The 20,942-nt window shown below is 47.9% G+C and overlaps 1 protein-coding gene and 1 long non-coding RNA gene across 2 annotated transcripts in view; both read left to right on the top strand.

The window, feature by feature from the left end:
- The window catches only part of LOC110525139 (mitogen-activated protein kinase 1), an 89,362-nt gene extending 79,037 nt beyond the window's left edge, over positions 1–10,325 (top strand). The window contains exons 6-8 of the mRNA XM_036979177.1: positions 811–1,052; positions 4,658–4,787; positions 9,971–10,325. Of these exons, the coding sequence (XP_036835072.1) occupies positions 811–1,052; positions 4,658–4,774 (359 nt within the window). The 3' untranslated portion in view covers positions 4,775–4,787; positions 9,971–10,325. The remainder of the gene's footprint in view (positions 1–810; positions 1,053–4,657; positions 4,788–9,970) is intronic.
- A 6,996-nt stretch (positions 10,326–17,321) lies between these two features.
- LOC110525126 lies at positions 17,322–18,133 on the top strand. The gene is made up of 2 exons (XR_005051977.1): positions 17,322–17,713; positions 17,786–18,133. It is a non-coding gene; the product is annotated as an uncharacterized LOC110525126 (long non-coding RNA).
- Positions 18,134–20,942: the final 2,809 nt, after the last annotated feature.

Below are 20,942 nucleotides of genomic sequence, written 5' to 3'. Positions count from 1 at the left end.
GGTTTCATGTCTCCCTCTAGCTGTTGAGCTGACCCATGGTGTCATGTCTCTAGCTGTTGAGCTGACCCCTGGTTTCATGTCTCCCTCTAGCTGTTGAGCTGACCCCTGGTTTCATGTCTCCCTCTAGCTGTTGAGCTGACCCCTGGTGTCATGTCTCTAGCTGTTGAGCTGACCCCTGGTGTCATGTCTCTAGCTGTTGAGCTGACCCCTGGTGTCATGTCTCTAGCTGTTGAGCTGACCCCTGGTGTCATGTCTCTAGCTGTTGAGCTGACCCCTGGTGTCATGTCTCTAGCTGTTGAGCTGACTCCTGGTGTCATGTCTCCCTCTAGCTGTTGAGCTGACCCCTGGTGTCATGTCTCCCTCTAGCTGTTGATCTGACCCCTGGTGTCATGTCTCCCTCTAGCTGTTGAGCTGACCCCTGGTTTCATGTCTCCCTCTAGCTGTTGAGCTGACCCCTGGTGTCATGTCTCCCTCTAGCTGTTGAGCTGACCCCTGGTTTCATGTCTCCCTCTAGCTGTTGAGCTGACCGCTGGTGTCATGTCTCCCTCTAGCTGTTGATCTGACCCCTGGTGTCATGTCTCCCTCTAGCTGTTGAGCTGACCCCTGGTGTCATGTCTCCCTCTAGCTGTTGAGCTGACCCCTGGTTTCATGTCTCCCTCCAGCTGTTGAGCTGACCCCTGGTTTCATGTCTCCCTCTAGCTGTTGAGCTGACCCCTGGTGTCATGTCTCCCTCTAGCTGTTGAGCTGACCCCTGGTGTCATGTCTCCCTCTAGCTGTTGAGCTGACCCCTGGTGTCATGTCTCCCTCCAGGTATCCTAGGGTCTCCTTCACAGGAGGATCTGAACTGCATCATTAACATCAAGGCCAGGAACTACCTGCTGTCTCTCCCGCTGCGCTGCAAGGTCCCCTGGAACCGCCTCTTCCCCAACGCTGACCCCAAAGCTCTGGACCTGCTGGACAAGATGTTGACCTTTAACCCCCACAAGAGAATCGAGGTAGAGGAGGCTCTGGCTCACCCTTACCTGGAGCAGTACTATGATCCTACAGATGAGGTAATGACCCCTGACCCTGGCTCACCCTTACCTGGAATAGTATTACAACCTTACAGATGAGGTCATGACCCCTGACCCTAGCTCACTCTTACCTGGAGCAGTACTACGGCCCTAGAGATGAGGTAATGACCCCTGACCCTGACTCACACTTACCTGGAGTAGTACTACGGCCCTACAGAAGAGGTAATGACCCCTGACCCTGACTCACTCTTACCTGAAGCAGTACTACGGCCCTACAGATGAGGTAATGACCCCTGACCCTGACTCACTCTTACCTGGAGCAGTACTACGGCCCTAGAGATGAGGTAATGACCCCTGACCCTGACTCACTCTTACCTGGAGCAGTACTACGGCCCTACAGAAGAGGTAATGACCCCTGACCCTGACTCACTCTTACCTGAAGCAGTACTACGGCCCTACAGATGAGGTAATGACCCCTGACCCTGACTCACTCTTACCTGGAGCAGTACTACGGCCCTAGAGATGAGGTAATGACCCCTGACCCTGACTCACTCTTACCTGGAGCAGTACTACGGCCCTAGAGATGAGGTAATGACCCCTGACCCTGACTCACTCTTACCTGGAGCAGTACTACGGCCCTACAGAAGAGGTAATGACCCCTGACCCTGACTCACTCTTACCTGAAGCAGTACTACGGCCCTACAGATGAGGTAATGAACCCTGACCCTGACTCACTCTTACCTGGAGCAGTACTACGGCCCTACAGATGAGGTAATGACCCCTGACCCTGACTCACTCTTACCTGGAGCAGTACTACGGCCCTAGAGATGAGGTAATGACCCCTGACCCTGACTCACTCTTACCTGGAGCAGTACTACGGCCCTACAGATGAGGTAATGACCCCTGACTCACTCTTACCTGGAGCAGTACTACGGCCCTAGAGATGAGGTAATGACCCCTGACCCTGACTCACTCTTACCTGGAGCAGTACTACGGCCCTACAGAAGAGGTAATGACCCCTGACCCTGACTCACTCTTACCTGAAGCAGTACTACGGCCCTACAGATGAGGTAATGACCCCTGACCCTGACTCACTCTTACCTGGAGCAGTACTACGGCCCTACAGATGAGGTAATGAACCCTGACCCTGACTCACTCTTACCTGGAGCAGTACTACGGCCCTACAGAAGAGGTAATGAACCCTGAGGTTAAAGTTCTGTCACTGCGATGGATTTCCATCATATGGATGAGTAAAACGAATATATACAGTGCATTCGGAAAGTAGTTAGACCCCTTGACCTTTTTTCACATTTTGTTACATTACAGCCTTATCCTTATTTTAACATTGACTAGGGGGGGAACAATTTAATCAATCTTCACACAATACCCCATAATGACAAAGCAAAAACAGGTTCTTAGAAATGTTTGCAAATAATAACGGAAATATCACATTTACATAAGTATTCAGACCCTTTACTGAGTACTTTGTTGAAGCGCCTTTGGCAGCGATTACAGCCTCGAGTCTTCTTGGGTATGACGCTACAAGCTTGGCACACCTGTATTTGGGGAGTTTCTCCCATTTCCTGCAGATCCTCTCAAGCTCTGTCAAGTTGGATGGGGAGCGTTGCTGCACAGCTATTTTCAGGTCTCTCCAGAGATGTTCGATCGAGGTCAATTCCGAGCTCTGGCTGGGCCACTCAAGGACATTCAGAGACTTGTCCCGAAGCCACTCCTGCATTGTCTTAGCTGTGTGCTTAGGGTCGTTGTCCTGTTGGAAGGTGAACCTTCGCCCCAGTCTGAGGTCCTGAGTACTCTAGAGAAGGTTTTCTTCAAGGATCTCTCTGTACTTACAGTGCCTTGCGAAAGTATTCGGCCCCCATGAACTTTGCGACCTTTTGCCACATTTCAGGCTTCAAACATAAAGATATAAAACTGTATTTTTTTGTGAAGAATCAACAATAAGTGGGACACAATCATGAAGTGGAACGACATTTATTGGATATTTCAAACTTTTTTAACAAATCAAAAACTGAAAAATTGGGCGTGCAAAATTATTCAGCCCCTTTACTTTCAGTGCAGCAAACTCTCTCCAGAAGTTCAGTGAGGATCTCTGAATGATCCAATGTTGACCTAAATGACTAATGATGATAAATACAATCCACTTGTGTGTAATCAAGTCTCCGTATAAATGCACCTGCACTGTGATAGTCTCAGAGGTCCGTTAAAAGCGCAGAGAGCATCATGAAGAACAAGGAACACACCAGGCAGGTCCGAGATACTGTTGTGAAGAAGTTTAAAGCCGGATTTGGATACAAAAAGATTTCCCAAGCTTTAAACATCCCAAGGAGCACTGTGCAAGCCAAAATATTGAAATGGAAGGAGTATCAGACCACTGCAAATCTACCAAGACCTGGCCGTCCCTCTAAACTTTCAGCTCATACAAGGAGAAGACTGATCAGAGATGCAGCCAAGAGGCCCATGATCACTCTGGATGAACTGCAGAGATCTACAGCTGAGGTGGGGGACTCTGTCCATAGGACAACAATCAGTCGTATATTGCACAAATCTGGCCTTTATGGAAGAGTGGCAAGAAGAAAGCCATTTCTTAAAGATATCCATAAAAAGTGTTGTTTAAAGTTTGCCACAAGCCACCTGGGAGACACACCAAACATGTGGAAGAAGGTGCTCTGGTCAGATGAAACCAAAATTGAACTTTTTGGCAACAATGCAAAACGTTATGTTTGGCGTAAAAGCAACACAGCTCATCACCCTGAACACACCATCCCCACTGTCAAACATGGTGGTGGCAGCATCATGTTTTGGGCCTGCTTTTCTTCAGCAGGGACAGGGAAGATGGTTAAAATTGATGGGAAGATGGATGGAGCCAAATACAGGACCATTCTGGAAGAAAACCTGATGGAGTCTGCAAAAGACCTGAGACTGGGACGGAGATTTGTCTTCCAACAAGACAATGATCCAAAACATAAAGCAAATTCTACAATGGAATGGTTCAAAAATAAACATATCCAGGTGTTAGAATGGCCAAGTCAAAGTCCAGACATGAATCCAATCGAGAATCTGTGGAAAGAACTGAAAACTGCTGTTCACAAATGCTCTCCATCCAACCTCACTGAGCTCGAGCTGTTTTGCAAGGAGGAATGGGAAAAAATGTCAGTCTCTCGATGTGCAAAACTGATAGAGACATACCCCAAGCGACTTACAGCTGTAATCGCAGCAAAAGGTGGCGCTACAAAGTATTAACTTAAGGGGGCTGAATAATTTTGCACGCCCAATTTTTCAGTGTTTGATTTGTAAAAAAAGTTTGAAATATCCAATAAATGTCGTTCCACTTCATGATTGTGTCCCACTTGTTGTTGATTCTTCACAAAAAAATACAGTTTTATATCTTTATGTTTGAAGCCTGAAATGTGGCAAAAGGTCGCAAAGTTCAAGGGGGCCGAATACTTTCGCAAGGCACTGTATATATATGTGTATATATACCACCCTACAGAGATAATAAACCCTGACCCTGGCTCACCTTTACCTGGAGCAGTACTACCACCCTACAGAGATAATAAACCCTGACCCTCGTTTAGACCCTAACCTCCTGTCTCTCTCTCTCTCTCTCTCTCTCTCTCTGTTAGCCTGTAGCCGAGGCTCCTTTCAAGTTTGACATGGAGCTGGATGATCTCCCCAAAGAGACCCTGAAGGAGCTGATCTTTGAAGAGACGGCTCGTTTCAACACAGTCTGCAGGTCCTAACCTATAGAACCAGGTACAAACAGCAGACAGAGCCTTATGAGGTTCTGCCCAAGTATGGTGAATAATAGGGGGTCATTTTGGACTGCCTTTGTTGAAGGTGCTCTGGATAGCTCCCTCTCTCTCTAACAGCTCTCTCTAACGAACAGCTCTCTCTAACTAACAGCTCTCTCTCTCTAACAGCTCTCTCTCTCTAACAGCTCTCTCTCTCTAACAGCTCTCTCTCTCTCTAACAGCTCTCTCTCTAGCAGCTCTCTCTCTCTAGCAGCTCTCTCTCTAACAGCTCTCTCTCTCTAACAGCTCTCTCTCTCTAACAGCTCTCTCTCTCTAACAGCTCTCTCTCTCTAACAGCTCTCTCTCTAACAGCTCTCTCTCTAACAGCTCTCTCTCTAACAGCTCTCTCTCTAACAGCTCTCTCTAACAGCTCTCTCTAACAGCTCTCTCTAACAGCTCTCTCTAACAGCTCTCTCTAACAGCTCTCTAACAGCTCTCTAACAGCTCTCTAACAGCTCTCTAACAGCTCTCTCTCAGCTCTCTCTCAGCTCTCTCTCGCTCTCCAGAAGCTCTCTCGCTCTCTAGAAGCTCTCACTCGCTCTCTAGAAGCTCTCTCTCGCTCTCTAGAAGCTCTCTCTCGCTCTCTAGCAGCTCTCTCTCGCTCTCTAGCAGCTCTCTCGCTCTCTAGCAGCTCTCTCCTAGCAGCTCTCTCTCGCTCTCTAGCAGCTCTCTCTCGCTCTCCCTCTAGCAGCTCTCTCTCGCTCTCCCTCTAGCAGCTCTCTCTCGCTCTCCCTCTAGCAGCTCTCTCTCGCTCTCCCTCTAGCAGCTCTCTCTCGCTCTCCCTCTAGCAGCTCTCTCTCGCTCTCCCTCTAGCAGCTCTCTCTCGCTCTCTCTAGCAGCTTTCTCTAGCAGCTCGCTCGCTCTCTAGCAGCTCGCTCGCTCTCTAGCAGCTCGCTCGCTCTCTCACAGCAAGGGGGAGCTGTCCGAGAGAGAGGGGGAGCTGTCAGAGAAAGCGAGCGAGGGCGAGATGTCAGAGCAAGCTCGCTTGTGCTCTCTCTGTGACTGCTCCCTCCCGCTCGCTCTCTTTAGCAGCTCTCTCTCTAACAGCTCTCTCTCTCTAACAGCTCTCTCTCTTTAACAACTCTCTCTCTCTTTAACAGCTCTCTCTCTCTTTAACAGCTCTCTCTCTCTTTAAAAACTCTCTCTCTCTCTAACAGCTCTCTCTAACAGCTCTCTAACAGCTCTCTCTCGCTCTCTAACAGCTCTCTCTCGCTCTCTAACAGCTCTCTCTCGCTCTCTAACAGCTCTCTCTCGCTCTCTAACAGCTCTCTCTCGCTCTCTAACAGCTCTCTCTCGCTCTCTAACAGCTCTCTCTCGCTCTCTAACAGCTCTCTCTCGCTCTCTAACAGCTCTCTCGCTCTCTAACAGCTCTCTCTCGCTCTCTAACAGCTCTCTCTCGCTCTCTAACAGCTCTCTCTCGCTCTCTAACAGCTCTCTCTCGCTCTCTAACAGCTCTCTCTCGCTCTCTAACAGCTCTCTCTCGCTCTCTAACAGCTCTCTCTCGCTCTCTAACAGCTCTCTCTCGCTCTCTAACAGCTCTCTCTCGCTCTCCTCTAACAGCTCTCTCTCGCTCTCCTCTAACAGCTCTCTCTCGCAGCTCTCTAACAGCTCTCTCTCGCAGCTCTCTAACAGCTCTCTCTCGCAGCTCTCTAACAGCTCTCTCTCGCAGCTCTCTAACAGCTCTCTCTCGCAGCTCTCTAACAGCTCTCTCTCGCAGCTCTCTAACAGCTCTCTCTCGCAGCTCTCTAACAGCTCTCTCTCGCAGCTCTCTAACAGCTCTCTCTCGCAGCTCTCTAACAGCTCTCTCTCGCAGCTCTCTAACAGCTCTCTCTCGCAGCTCTCTCGCAGCTCTCTAACAGCTCTCTAACAGCTCTCTAACAGCTCTCTAACAGCTCTCTAACAGCTCTCTAACAGCTCTCTAACAGCTCTCTAACAGCTCTCTAACAGCTCTCTCTCAGCTCTCTCTCGCTCTCCAGAAGCTCTCTCGCTCTCTAGAAGCTCTCACTCGCTCTCTAGAAGCTCTCTCTCGCTCTCTAGCAGCTCTCTCTCGCTCTCTAGCAGCTCTCTCCTAGCAGCTCTCTCTCGCTCTCTAGCAGCTCTCTCTCGCTCTCCCTCTAGCAGCTCTCTCTCGCTCTCCCTCTAGCAGCTCTCTCTCGCTCTCCCTCTAGCAGCTCTCTCTCGCTCTCCCTCTAGCAGCTCTCTCTCGCTCTCCCTCTAGCAGCTCTCTCTCGCTCTCCCTCTAGCAGCTCTCTCTCGCTCTCCCTCTAGCAGCTCTCTCTCGCTCTCCCTCTAGCAGCTCTCCCTCTAGCAGCTCTCTCGCTCTCTCTAGCAGCTTTCTCTAGCAGCTTGCTCGCTCTCTAGCAGCTCGCTCGCTCTCTCACAGCAAGGGGGAGCTGTCCGAGAGAGAGGGGGAGCTGTCAGAGAAAGCGAGCGAGGGCGAGATGTCAGAGCAAGCTCGCTTGTGCTCTCTCTGTGACTGCTCCCTCCCGCTCGCTCTCTTTAGCAGCTCTCTCTCTAACAGCTCTCTCTCTCTAACAGCTCTCTCTCTTTAACAACTCTCTCTCTCTTTAACAGCTCTCTCTCTCTTTAACAGCTCTCTCTCTCTTTAAAAACTCTCTCTCTCTCTCTAACAGCTCTCTCTAACAGCTCTCTAACAGCTCTCTCTCGCTCTAACAGCTCTCTCTCGCTCTAACAGCTCTCTCTCGCTCTCTAACAGCTCTCTCTCGCTCTCTAACAGCTCTCTCTCGCTCTCTAACAGCTCTCTCGCTCTCTAACAGCTCTCTCGCTCTCTAACAGCTCTCTCTCGCTCTCTAACAGCTCTCTCTCGCTCTCTAACAGCTCTCTCTCGCTCTCTAACAGCTCTCTCTCGCTCTCTAACAGCTCTCTCTCGCTCTCTAACAGCTCTCTCTCGCTCTCTAACAGCTCTCTCTCGCTCTCTAACAGCTCTCTCGCTCTCTAACAGCTCTCTCTCGCTCTCTAACAGCTCTCTCTCGCTCTCTAACAGCTCTCTCTCGCAGCTCTCTAACAGCTCTCTCTCGCAGCTCTCTAACAGCTCTCTCTCGCAGCTCTCTAACAGCTCTCTCTCGCAGCTCTCTAACAGCTCTCTCTCGCAGCTCTCTAACAGCTCTCTCTCGCAGCTCTCTAACAGCTCTCTCTCGCAGCTCTCTAACAGCTCTCTCTCGCAGCTCTCTAACAGCTCTCTCTCGCAGCTCTCTAACAGCTCTCTCTCGCAGCTCTCTAACAGCTCTCTCTCGCAGCTCTCTAACAGCTCTCTCTCGCAGCTCTCTAACAGCTCTCTCTCACAGCTCTCTAACAGCTCTCTCTCGCAGCTCTCTAACAGCTCTCTCTCGCAGCTCTCTAACAGCTCTCTCTCGCAGCTCTCTAACAGCTCTCTCTCGCAGCTCTCTAACAGCTCTCTCTCGCAGCTCTCTAACAGCTCTCTCTCGCAGCTCTCTAACAGCTCTCTCTCGCAGCTCTCTAACAGCTCTCTCTCGCAGCTCTCTAACAGCTCTCTCTCGCAGCTCTCTAACAGCTCTCTCTCGCAGCTCTCTAACAGCTCTCTCTCGCAGCTCTCTAACAGCTCTCTCTCGCAGCTCTCTAACAGCTCTCTCTCGCAGCTCTCTAACAGCTCTCTCTCGCAGCTCTCTAACAGCTCTCTCTCGCAGCTCTCTAACAGCTCTCTCTCTAACAGCTCTCTTACAGCTCTCTCTCGCTCTCTCTCAGCTCTCTAACAGCTCTCTCTCGCAGCTCTCTAACAGCTCTCTCTCGCAGCTCTCTAACAGCTCTCTCTCGCAGCTCTCTAACAGCTCTCTCTCGCAGCTCTCTAACAGCTCTCTAACAGCTCTCTAACAGCTCTCTTACAGCTCTCTCTCGCTCTCTCTCAGCTCTCTCTCAGCTCTCTCTCTCAGCTCTCTCTCTCAGCTCTCTCTCTCAGCTCTCTCTCTCAGCTCTCTCTCTCAGCTCTCTCTCTCAGCTCTCTCTCTCAGCTCTCTAACAGCTCTCTCTCTCAGCTCTCTCTCTCAGCTCTCTCTCAGCTCTCAGCTCTCTCTCTCAGCTCTCTCAGCTCTCTCTCAGCTCTCTCTCAGCTCTCTCGCAGCTCTCTCGCAGCTCTCTCTCGCAGCTCTCTCTCGCAGCTCTCTCTCGCAGCTCTCTCTCGCTCTCTAGCAGCTCTCTCTCGCATCTCTCTCTCGCTCTCTAGCAGCTCTCTCTCTCTCGCTCTCTAGCAGCTCTCTCTCGCTCTCTCTAGCAGCTCTCGCTCTCCCTCTAGCAGCTCTCCCTCTAGCAGCTCTCTCGCTCTCTCTCTCGCTCTCTCTAGCAGCTCGCTCGCTCTCTCACAGCAAGGCGGAGCTGTCCGAGAGAAAGGGGGAGCTGTCAGAGAAAGCGAGCGAGGGCGAGATGTCAGAGCAAGCTCGCTTGTGCTCTCTCTGTGACTGCTCCCTCCCGCTCGCTCTCTTTAGCAGCTCTCTATCAGCTCTCTCCCTTTAACAGCTCTCTCTCTCTCTTTAACAGCTCTCTCTCTCTCGCTCTAACAGCTCTCTCGCTCTAACAGCTCTCTCGCTCTAACAGCTCTCTCGCTCTAACAGCTCTCTCGCTCTAACAGCTCTCTCGCTCTAACAGCTCTCTCGCTCTAACAGCTCTCTCGCTCTAACAGCTCTCTCGCTCTAACAGCTCTCTCGCTCTAACAGCTCTCTCGCTCTAACAGCTCTCTCGCTCTAACAGCTCTCTCGCTCTAACAGCTCTCTCGCTCTAACAGCTCTCTCGCTCTAACAGCTCTCTCGCTCTAACAGCTCTCTCGCTCTAACAGCTCTCTCGCTCTAACAGCTCTCTCGCTCTAACAGCTCTCTCGCTCTAACAGCTCTCTCTCTCTAACAGCGCTCTCTCTAACAGCGCTCTCTCTTACAGCGCTCTCTCTAACAGCGCTCTCTCTCTAACAGCGCTCTCTCTCTAACAGCGCTCTCTCTCTAACAGCGCTCTCTCTCTAACAGCGCTCTCTCTCTAACAGCGCTCTCTCTCTAACAGCGCTCTCGCTCGCTCTCTCGCTCGCTCTCTAACAGCTCTCTCGCTCGCTCTCTAACAGCTCTCTCTCTCTCTCTTTAACAGCTCTCTCTCTCTCTCTTTAACAGCTCTCTCTCTCTCTCTCCACAGATCAGACTCTGGACTCTCCTCGTTGTGTGCTCTGGTTCCTCCTGTCTTCAGCCTGTATACTCCCCCCCTGTTAGACCACCATGCTCAGGAACGGGTTTCAGGAATCAATCTGTCCTTTCTCCCTCTATCCCTCCCCTCTCTCCCTACGGGGTGAGGAGGGTCACATGTTGGCTTATTGTTTATTATCCCCCCACCCACTCCTCACTGCCTACGGGGGACTATTGGAAAGCACTATATTGGGAATAGGGCTCTGGGCTATAGTAGTGCACTATATAGGTAACATGACTCTAGTCTATAGTAGGACACTATATAGGGAATAGGGCCCTGGTCTAAAGTAGTGCACTATATAGGGAATAGGGCCCTGGTCTAAAGTAGTGCACCATATAGGGAATAGCGATCTGGTCTAAAGTAGTGCACTATGTAGGGAATAGGGCTCTGGTCTATAGTAGTACCACTATATAGGGAATAGGGCTCTGGTCTATAGTAGTACCACTATATAGGGAATAGGGCTCTGGTCTATTGTAGTACCACTATATAGGGAATAGAGCCCTGGTCTATAGTAGTACACTATGTAGGGAATAGGGCCCTGGTCTATTGTAGTACACTATGTAGGGAATAGGGCCCTGGTCTATAGTAGTACCACTATATAGGGAATAGGGCCCTGGTCTATAGTAGTACCACTATATAGGGAATAGGGCCCTGGTCTATTGTAGTACACTATGTAGGGAATAGTGCCCTGGTCTATAGTAGTACCACTATATAGGGAATAGTGCCCTGGTCTATAGTAGTACCACTATATAGGGAATAGTGCCCTGGTCTATAGTAGTGCACTATATAGGGAATAGTGCCCTGGTCTATAGTAATACCACTATATAGGGAATAGTGCCCTGGTCTAAAGTAGTGCACCATATAGGGAATAGGGCCCTGGTCTAAAGTAGTGCACCATATAGGGAATAGGGCCCTGGTCTATAGTAGTACACTATGTAGGGAATAGGGCCCTGGTCTATTGTAGTACACTATATAGGGAATAGTGTGCCATATGGGACACCTCCGGCGACTCCTGTTCAAATCATTATTATTGTAATTCCTGCTCAGCGTTGGCAGACGGTCGTCTGTCTGTTTGAGAAGCCAAATCATTTTTGTACAGCTTCTTTTTCTTTTCTAACTATCTGAAGCCGAGCTATGATCAGGGAACTCATAGGTGATGTCACTCTACCAAGAAAGACCCCGCATTAATGAGAACAACTTATTTATGCAATGACATAATGCTCTCTGTACCTGGACAGACAGACACAGGACAGGTTGTTGACATAATGCTCTCTGTACCTGGACAGACAGACACAGGACAGGTTGTTGACATAATGCTCTCTGTACCTGGACAGACAGACACAGGACAGGTTGTTGACATAATGCTCTCTGTACCTGGACAGACAGACACAGGACAGGTTGTTGACATAATGCTCTCTGTACCTGGACAGACAGACACAGGACAGGTTGTTGACATAATGCTCTCTGTACCTGGACAGACAGACACAGGACAGGTTGTTGACATAATGCTCTCTGTACCTGGACAGACAGACACAGGACAGGTTGTTGACATAATGCTCTCTGTACCTGGACAGACAGACACAGGACAGGTTGTTGACATAATGCTCTCTGTACCTGGACAGACAGACACAGGACAGGTTGTTGACATAATGCTCTCTGTACCTGGACAGACAGACACAGGACAGGTTGTTGACATAATGCTCTCTGTACCTGGACAGACAGACACAGGACAAGTTGTTGGTAGAGATGATTCTGAAAGTAAAGCATGTGTTGTCGAAGTAACTGTAATGATAGAACCCAATTTGAAAAAGTAACATGTTGCTTTACTCTGTTACTCATAAAAGTAATCTGATTACGTAACATGTTTACTCTGTTACTCATAAAAGTAATCTGATTACGTAACGTGTTACTTTTGTAACACTGATTAGGAATCTCCCTCCCTCCCAGATAGAATACGTAGGTCCTCCACTTCCTCCTCTTGAGGAAGAGCACGGACCAGACCAACGGACAGTATCAACCTGGCCTGTGGAGCAGGGTCTTCACTGTTAAATGATGATCGGTGGTTAGGGAGAAATGCCTCCTCTCCTCCCTCTATGGTGAATCTCTTTCTGGGTCTTTGGCCTTGTGACAGTAAGACTGTATCCTTTTGACTGTTAAACACTCTGTCTACATATTGATAATGTCTGGTTGGCTGTTTCAGCTCCTCCCCCTAACCCCCTGGGCCCTGTTTCAGCTCCTTCCCCTGGGCCCTGTTTCAGCTCCTCCCCCTAACCCCTGGGCCCTGTTTCAGCTCCTCCCCCTGGGCCCTGTTTCAGCTCCTCCCCCTAACCCCTGGGCCCTGTTTCAGTTACGATATGTTGTTGAACATTGCAGATAGACTACAGCTGATGTTATTCTGTATACTAGATGCGTTCTACATCATACTGCTCCTTTATGTGCATGACCTCTGCCCCCGGGTACACTGAAATTAGTTTTTGGGGGGAGTTTTCCTTTAACTATCTCTTTGGTATTTGTTTCATTAGTTCATTGTAGTCCCAAAAAGGTTTTGCTTGTCAGCTATTAAGTTTTCAAGATAGGTCACTATGAAAATACAGATATCATCCCGGTAGGATGCGAAATGCAGCGACATACGACGATGTGACCAATCTTAAACGTAATAGCTGACAAGCAAAACATTTTGAGACTTCAATGAACTGAAACAAATGCCAAAATATATTTTGGGGGTGGAGTTTAACTAATCAGATCAAGGCACTTAACATGGTGCTTGTGCAGTAATATGCTAATTATATGCAGATCAGTGGATCCCAATCAGGTGGCAGCACACCTTTTAGAAATTTAAATATCTCAGAGAGCACACCCCCTTTATATTTTTACCAAGTTAATAAACTTATAATTTCTTGATCTTAAATAAGATTCCCCATTTAAAGCAACAAAAAAAAACATAGGAAATGTATATTAAAAATACTGTTTATAAATATATATATATATTACATACCTTCATGCGTAAAACAATTTATACTGACAAACCTACAGAGGCATGAGTCAGATGATGATATATTATGTACATTATCGTACCATATTTCTAAATTCAGTCCACTGGAGCCGTTTCAATAGTTTGGATGTTTCTAGTGTGGTGGTTTATGTATGCAAGTTCCCCTTTAACACAGCATCACCCGTTGGATCTGTGAGAGACTGTAACAGCATTATGAACGAGTCCCGTCTGTTGCTCCCTCCTTCCCCGAACTAGAAGAACAAATAACAAGGATTAATAACGGAGGCATTATCAGTGACACAAGATGTCTGCATCTCTTTAGATCTATACGCTAGCTTCTCTTTGACACCATCGCAGCGGTCATAGTTCACTTCTGGTCAACAGTTCATGTCTTAGTGTCTTCGTACCTATTTGCTTCAGCTTTCCCTGTTTCACATAACATTTATCACCCTTATTTAAGTTCCATACACAGCCAATGCAATGGAAGCTGGCTAGTTGTTAGTAGCTTGAGCTCCTTCATCAGTATTTGAGATGCGCAGAGAGAACATTCTCCATGTCTGCTGCCATTTCACTGGCCATAGTATCTAAGTGGCCAAACATCTATACAGATCTCTGCTCCAGTAACTGACTATGGTTTCATACCTCTACTCCAGTAACTGGCTGTGGTTTCATGCCTCTGCTCCAGTAACTGGCTGTGGTTTCATATCTCTGCTCCAGTAACTGGCTGTGGTTTCATATCTCTGCTCCAGTAACTGGCTGTGGTTTCATATCTCTGCTCCAGTAACTGGCTGTGGTTTCATATCTCTGCTCCAGTAACTGGCTGTGGTTTCATGCCTCTGCTCCAGTAACTGGCTGTGGTTTCATATCTCTGCTCCAGTAACTGGCTGTGGTTTCATATCTCTGCTCCAGTAACTGGCTGTGGTTTCAGGCGACACCTATCAGACTTCATACCAAGTCTAATGCCAAGTCTAGAGCTCCCAGCTCATTGGTTGAGATGCTCAAAGAGAACATTCTCCATGTAGTGCAGGTCCACCCCTTTGATTGCACTTGCTTTTTCTATATAACGTTACAATGCCTTCTATATAATGTTACAATGCTTTCTATATAATGTTAAAATGCCATCAACGACGTTAAAATGCCTTCTATATAACGTTACAATGCCATAATGGGACATAGTGTCTACTGGCTCAATATCTCCACACAGAGAGCCAGCTAGGTGGATGACATTAAGGTCTGAATAACATTACAATGCCATGGGACCTGCTGCACAGCATACACAGCATACAGAGCCTTAACCCACCTACAGAAGGCAGCAGCTGTTAGAGCCACTGGCCACAACCCCCCGCTGATCGATCTGTCGATCAATCTATCTATCCAAAAGTATGTGGACACCCTTTCAAATTAGTGGGTTCTATTTCAACCAAACCCATTGCTGACAGGTGTAAAATCAAATCGAGCACACGGCCATGCAATCTGTCCATAGACAGACATTGGCAGTAGAATGGAGAGCTCAGTGACCTTAAACCTGACACCGTCATAGAATGCCACCTTTCCAACAAGTCAGTTTGTCAAATTGCTGCCCTGCTAGAGCTGCCCCCAGTCATCTGTAAGTGCTGTTATTGTAAAATGGAAACATCTAGGAGCAGCAACGGCTTAGCCGCGAAGTGGTAGGCAACACCAGCTCACAGAACAGGACCGCCAAGTGCTAAAACGCTTAACGATCATCTGTCCCCGGTTGCAACACTCACTACAGAGTTCCAAACTGCCTCTGGAAGCAACGTCAGCACAATAACTGTTCATCGGGAGCTTCATGAAATGGGTTTCCATGGCCGAGCAGCCGCACACAAGCCTAAGATCACCATGTGTAATAACGGCTGGAGGGGTGTAAAGCTCGCCGCCATTGGAATCTGGAGCAGTGGAAATGCATTTTCTTGGGTGATGAATTTCGCTTCACCATCTGGCAGTCCGACGGATTAATCTGGAGATCCGACGGACGAAAACCTGACTGGCTGGCACAGAGCCCTGACCTCAACCCCATCGAACACCTTTGGGATGAATTGGAAGGCCGACTGTGAGCCAGGACTAATCACCCAACATCAGTGCCCGACCTCACTAATGTTCTTGTTGCTGAATGGAAGCAAGTCTACGCAGCAATGTTCCAACATCTAGTGGAAAGCCTTCCCAGAAGAGAGGAGGCTGTTATGGCAGTAATGTTCCAACAACTAGTGGAAAGCCTTCACAGAAGAGTGGAGGTTCTTATAGCAGCAAAGGGGGGACCAACTCAATATTAATGCCTATGATTTTGGAATGAGATGTTTGACAATCAGGTGTCCACATGCTTTTGGCCAAGTAATGTATCTATCTCTATTGATCTATCCTATGCTTACCTACCTATCCTCTACCTATCCTCAACCTACCTAGTAAGATGTAAGCTTGTATCGATCTGCTTCAGAGTCTGAGTCGGTCCGTGTTGCAAACCTGTCTGGTTCTTTGTGCCTTTCTTCTTAACGGGCTTGAACTCCAACATGTTTTGTGCAGCTTTGTTTAGCTGGGGGTCCGTTGTGATTGCAGTATATTCTTTATGTTAAGGGAAGGCTTTTCATAAGTCTCACTGAGTATATTGTACTTTTTAACATTAGTTATTGTTCTGTTCCCGAAGCTTTGTGATTGTGATTCTGTACTGAAAAAGATGAAGGCTGAATTGTATTGTTTGCTTTACTTTAACCTCTGCCCCGCTCTTTACCTTGGTCTGGGTGGGGTGTCTCCACCCTGTTCTTTACCTTGGTCTGGGTGGGGTGTCTCCACCCCGTTCTTTACCTTGGTCTGGGTGGGGTGTCTCCACCCTGTTCTTTACCTTGGTCTGGGTGGGGTGTCTCCACCCTGTTCTTTACCTTGGTCTGGGTGGGGTGTCTCCACCCTGTTCTTTACCTTGGTCTGGGTGGGGTGTCTCCACCCCGTTCTTTACCTTGGTATGGTTGGGGTGTCTCCACCCTGTTCTTTACCTTGGTCTGGGTGGGGTGTCTCCACCCTGTTCTTTACCTTGGTCTGGGTGGGGTGTCTCCACCCTGTTCTTTACCTTGGTCTGGGTGGGGTGTCTCCACCCTGTTCTTTACCTTGGTCTGGGTGGGGTGTCTCCACCCCGTTCTTTACCTTGGTCTGGGTGGGGTGTCTCCACCCCGTTCTTTACCTTGGTCCTTGGTCTGGGTGGGGTGTCTCCACCCCGTTCTTTACCTTGGTCTGGGTGGGGTGTCTCCACCCTGTTCTTTACCTTGGTCTGGGTGGGGTGTCTCCACCCTGTTCTTTACCTTGGTCTGGGTGGGGTGTCTCCACCCTGTTCTTTACCTTGGTCTGGGTGGGGTGTCTCCACCCTGTTCTTTACCTTGGTCTGGGTGGGGTGTCTCCACCCTGTTCTTTACCTTGGTCTGGGTGGGGTGTCTCCACCCTGTTCTTTACCTTGGTCTGGGTGGGGTGTCTCCACCCTGTTCTTTACCTTGGTATGGGTGGGGTGTCTCCACCCCGTTCTTTACCTTGGTATGGGTGGGGTGTCTCCACCCTGTTCTTTACCTTGGTCTGGGTGGGGTGTCTCCACCCTGTTCTTTACCTTGGTCTGGGTGGGGTGTCTCCACCCTGTTCTTTACCTTGGTCTGGGTGGGGTGTCTCCACCCTGTTCTTTACCTTGGTCTGGGTGGGGTGTCTCCACCCTGTTCTTTACCTTGGTCTGGGTGGGGTGTCTCCACCCTGTTCTTTACCTTGGTCTGGGTGGGGTGTCTCCACCCCGTTCTTTACCTTGGTCTGGGTGGGGTGTCTCCACCCTGTTCTTTACCTTGGTCTGGGTGGGGTGTCTCCACCCTGTTCTTTACCTTGGTCTGGGTGGGGTGTCTCCACCCTGTTCTTTACCTTGGTCTGGGTGGGGTGTCTCCACCCTGTTCTTTACCTTGGTCTGGGTGGGGTGTCTCCACCCCGTTCTTTACCTTGGTCTGGGTGGGGTGTCTCCACCCTGTTCTTTACCTTGGTCTGGGTGGGGTGTCTCCACCCTGTTCTTTACCTTGGTATGGGTGGGGTGTCTCCACCCTGTTCTTTACCTTGGTCTGGGTGGGGTGTCTCCACCCTGTTCTTTACCTTGGTCTGGGTGGGGTGTCTCCACCCTGTTCTTTACCTTGGTCTGGGTGGGGTGTCTCCACCCTGTTCTTTACCTTGGTCTGGGTGGGGTGTCTCCACCCTGTTCTTTACCTTGGTCTGGGTGGGGTGTCTCCACCCTGTTCTTTACCTTGGTCTGGGTGGGGTGTCTCCACCCTGTTCTTTACCTTGGTCTGGGTGGGGTGTCTCCACCCCGTTCTTTACCTTGGTCTGGGTGGGGTGTCTCCACCCTGTTCTTTACCTTGGTCTGGGTGGGGTGTCTCCACCCTGTTCTTTACCTTGGTCTGGGTGGGGTGTCTCCACCCTGTTCTTTTTGCCTTTTATTTATTTCTTCTTTTTTTTTGTGCAAAAAATATTTTTTATTGTAAAATTAATGTTATGTTTCTATCTAATATTAATCTTGAATAAGACTTGTTGCCATGAATTGAAATACTCTTATGTTTTGAGCAGTAGAAAATCTTTGTGAATTATACTTCATTCACGCTAAAAAGAAAAAATATTAAGTTTCATGTATTTTCGGTTGGCTGTGTTTTTGAGGTTAGCATCAGTAACTCAACCAGGCAGAAGTTTAAACTAACCCTTCAATGTCTGTTTTTGAGGGTAGTATTGGTAACTAAACCAGGTTATGGTTGGGAGAGGTTTAAACTAACCCTTCAAGGTCTGTTTTTGAGGGTAGTATTGGTAACTAAACCAGGTTATGGTAGGGAGAGGTTTAAACCAACCCTTCAAGGTCTGGTTTTGAGGGTAGTATCGGTAACTAAACCAGGCAGGAGTTTAAACCCTTCAAGGTCTGTTTTTGAGGGTAGTATCGGTAACTAAACCAGATTATGGTAGGGAGAGGTCTGTGAATATTGCCGTCTGTCATGCCGGAGAACAAACCATTTCTGCTAATGTTGAAGATGACTGCCATTTATTAAAAAACAATATCTATCTTGTTATTTTGCATCTTTGCCATGTAACCTATGAAATAAATACACTGTATCCTATGTGTCTTGGGGGTCTTCTTTGGAAACAAACACAATTCAGTCCCCGGCTTCTTGTCCCTGGTCAAAAGGCTGCCGTTTAGGAAGCAACCCCAGAATGAGAGAATTTGTGATTCTCTCCCGATGTGACATGATCAGAGCCTTTTCATTTGAATCAGAGGACAGTAATGCTACATGGGATGTTCCCAATGCAGTGGTTATGAATGGAGTATGTTATTGAGTTGTATCCCCTTTTGCCCTCAGAACAGCCTCAATTCGTCAGTGCGGGGACTCTACAAGGTCTCTAAAGCGTTCCACAGGGATGCTGGCCCATGTTGACTCCAATGCTTCCCACAGTTGTCAAGTTGGCTGGATGTCCTTTGGGTGGTGGACCATTCTTTATACACACAGGAAACTGTTAAGAATGAAAAACCTCTACCATAACCCCGTTCAATGACACGTAAATATTTTTTTGCCCATTCACCCTCTGAATGCCCACATACACAATCCATGTCTCAAGGCTTAAAAATCCTTCTTTAACCTGTGTCCTCCCCTTCACCACATTTATTTCAATCAAATTTATTCATAAAGCCCTTCTTACATCAGCTGATATCTCAAAGTGCTGTACAGAAACCCAGCCTAAAAAAATGGAAGGAACCTAGGAAGAAACCTAGAGAGGAACCACGCTATGAGGGGTGGCCAGTCCTCTTCTGGCTGGGCCGGGTGGAGATTATAACAGAACATGGCCAAGATGTTCAAATGTTAATAGATGACCAGCAGGGTCAAATAATAATAATCACAGTAGTTGTTGAGGTTGCAGCAAGTCAGCACCTCAGGATTAAATGTCAGTTGGCTTTTCATAGCCGATCCTTCAGAGTATCTCTACCGCTCCTGCTGTCTCTAGAGAGTTGAAAAAAGCAGGTCTGGGACAGGTAGTATGTCCTTTGAACAGGTCAGGGGTCCATAGCCGCAGGCAGAATAGTTGAAACTGGAGCAGCAGCACGACCAGGTGGACTGGGGACAGCAAGGAGCCATCAGGCCAGGTAGTCCTGAGGCTTGGTCATAGGGCTCAGGTCCTCCGAGAGAGAGAAAGAGAGAATTAGAGAGAGCACACTTATGCACACATATTTAATCCAGGAGGCTACACTCCTCACCCATATTTAATCCAGGAGGCTACACTCCTCACCCAGATTTAATCCAGGAGGCTAGACTCCTCACCCAGATTTAATCCAGGAGACTACACTCCTCACCCAGATTTAATCCAGGAGACTACACTCCTCACCCAGATTTAATCCAGGAGGCTACACTCCTCGCCCATATTTAATCCAGGAGACTACACTCCTCACCCAGATTTAATCCAGGAGACTACACTCCTCACCCAGATTTAATCCAGGAGACTACACTCCTCACCCAGATTTAATCCAGGAGACTACACTCCTCACCCAGATTTAATCCAGGAGACTACACTCCTCACCCATATTTAATCCAGGAGACTACACTCCTCACCCAGATTTAATCCAGGAGACTACACTCCTCACCCAGATTTAATCCAGGAGACTACACTCCTCACCCATATTTAATCCAGGAGACTACACTCCTCACCCATATTTAATCCAGGAGACTACACTCCTCACCCAGATTTAATCCAGGAGACTACACTCCTCACCCAGATTTAATCCAGGAGACTACACTCCTCACCCAGATTTAATCCAGGAGACTACACTCCTCACCCAGATTTAATCCAGGAGACTACACTCCTCGCCCAGATTTAATCCAGGTAAATTATAACTTCAAAACAAAAGTTTTCTAAAATAAACCCTGAGATAGTATTCAGTCATCAGATGTAGAAGGCCATGCACATTACACCAAATTCTCTTTACCATAAAACTGGTAAAATTGCTTTTCAAAAATACTAGTCATGTTAGACAATGCTTGAATTGGCCTTCCAATATTGTTTTTCTCAGACCATGTTACAATTATATTTCAATACTGCAGCTTCCATGGACCCACAGCAAAGTTGATACTTCAGTGATCTTTTAAAACCATGACCAGAGACAACATAGCAGCAACACAACATGACAAAAACATAGCAGCAACACAACATGACAACATGGTAGCAACACAACATAACAACAACATGGTAGCACCACACCATGACAACAACATGGTAGCAACACAACATGACAACATGGTAGCACCACAACATGACAACAACATGGTAGCAACACAACATGACAACAACATGGTAGCAACACAACATGACAACAACATGGTAGCAACACAACATGACAACAACATGGTAGCACCACAACATGACAACAACATGGTAGCAACACAACATGACAACATGGTAGCACCACAACATGACAACAACATGGTAGCACCACAACATGACAACAACATGGTAGCAACACAACATGACAACAACATGGTAGCAACACAACATGATAGCAATACAACATGACAACAACATGGTAGCACCACAACATGACAACAACATGGTAGCAACACAACATGATAGCAATACAACATGACAACAACATGGTAGCAACACAACATAACAACAACATGGTAGCAACACAACATGACAACAACATGGTAGCAATACAAGAGATGGATGCCTATGGTATTGGTTGTAGTGAAAGGCACATGTTTTGTGACAGGCTGCAGTGGAGACTGTAGGTGATGTTGTGGTCTCTGATCCTACTCCCCACGTGATTTTTTAATTGTAATATCTTTCCTGTTCAAATAAAATACAATTTTGAGCAATGAGAATATGTCTACTTGTTCATTGTATAAGGTTGTTACAGCTGTTTGTATTTTGATCATGTAA

Source organism: Oncorhynchus mykiss, chromosome 6 (assembly GCF_013265735.2).
Source record: "Oncorhynchus mykiss isolate Arlee chromosome 6, USDA_OmykA_1.1, whole genome shotgun sequence".
Lineage (NCBI taxonomy): Eukaryota > Metazoa > Chordata > Actinopteri > Salmoniformes > Salmonidae > Oncorhynchus > Oncorhynchus mykiss.
The sequence above is the reverse complement of the archived record's forward strand: the minus strand, read 5'-3'. Positions and strand labels throughout refer to the sequence as shown.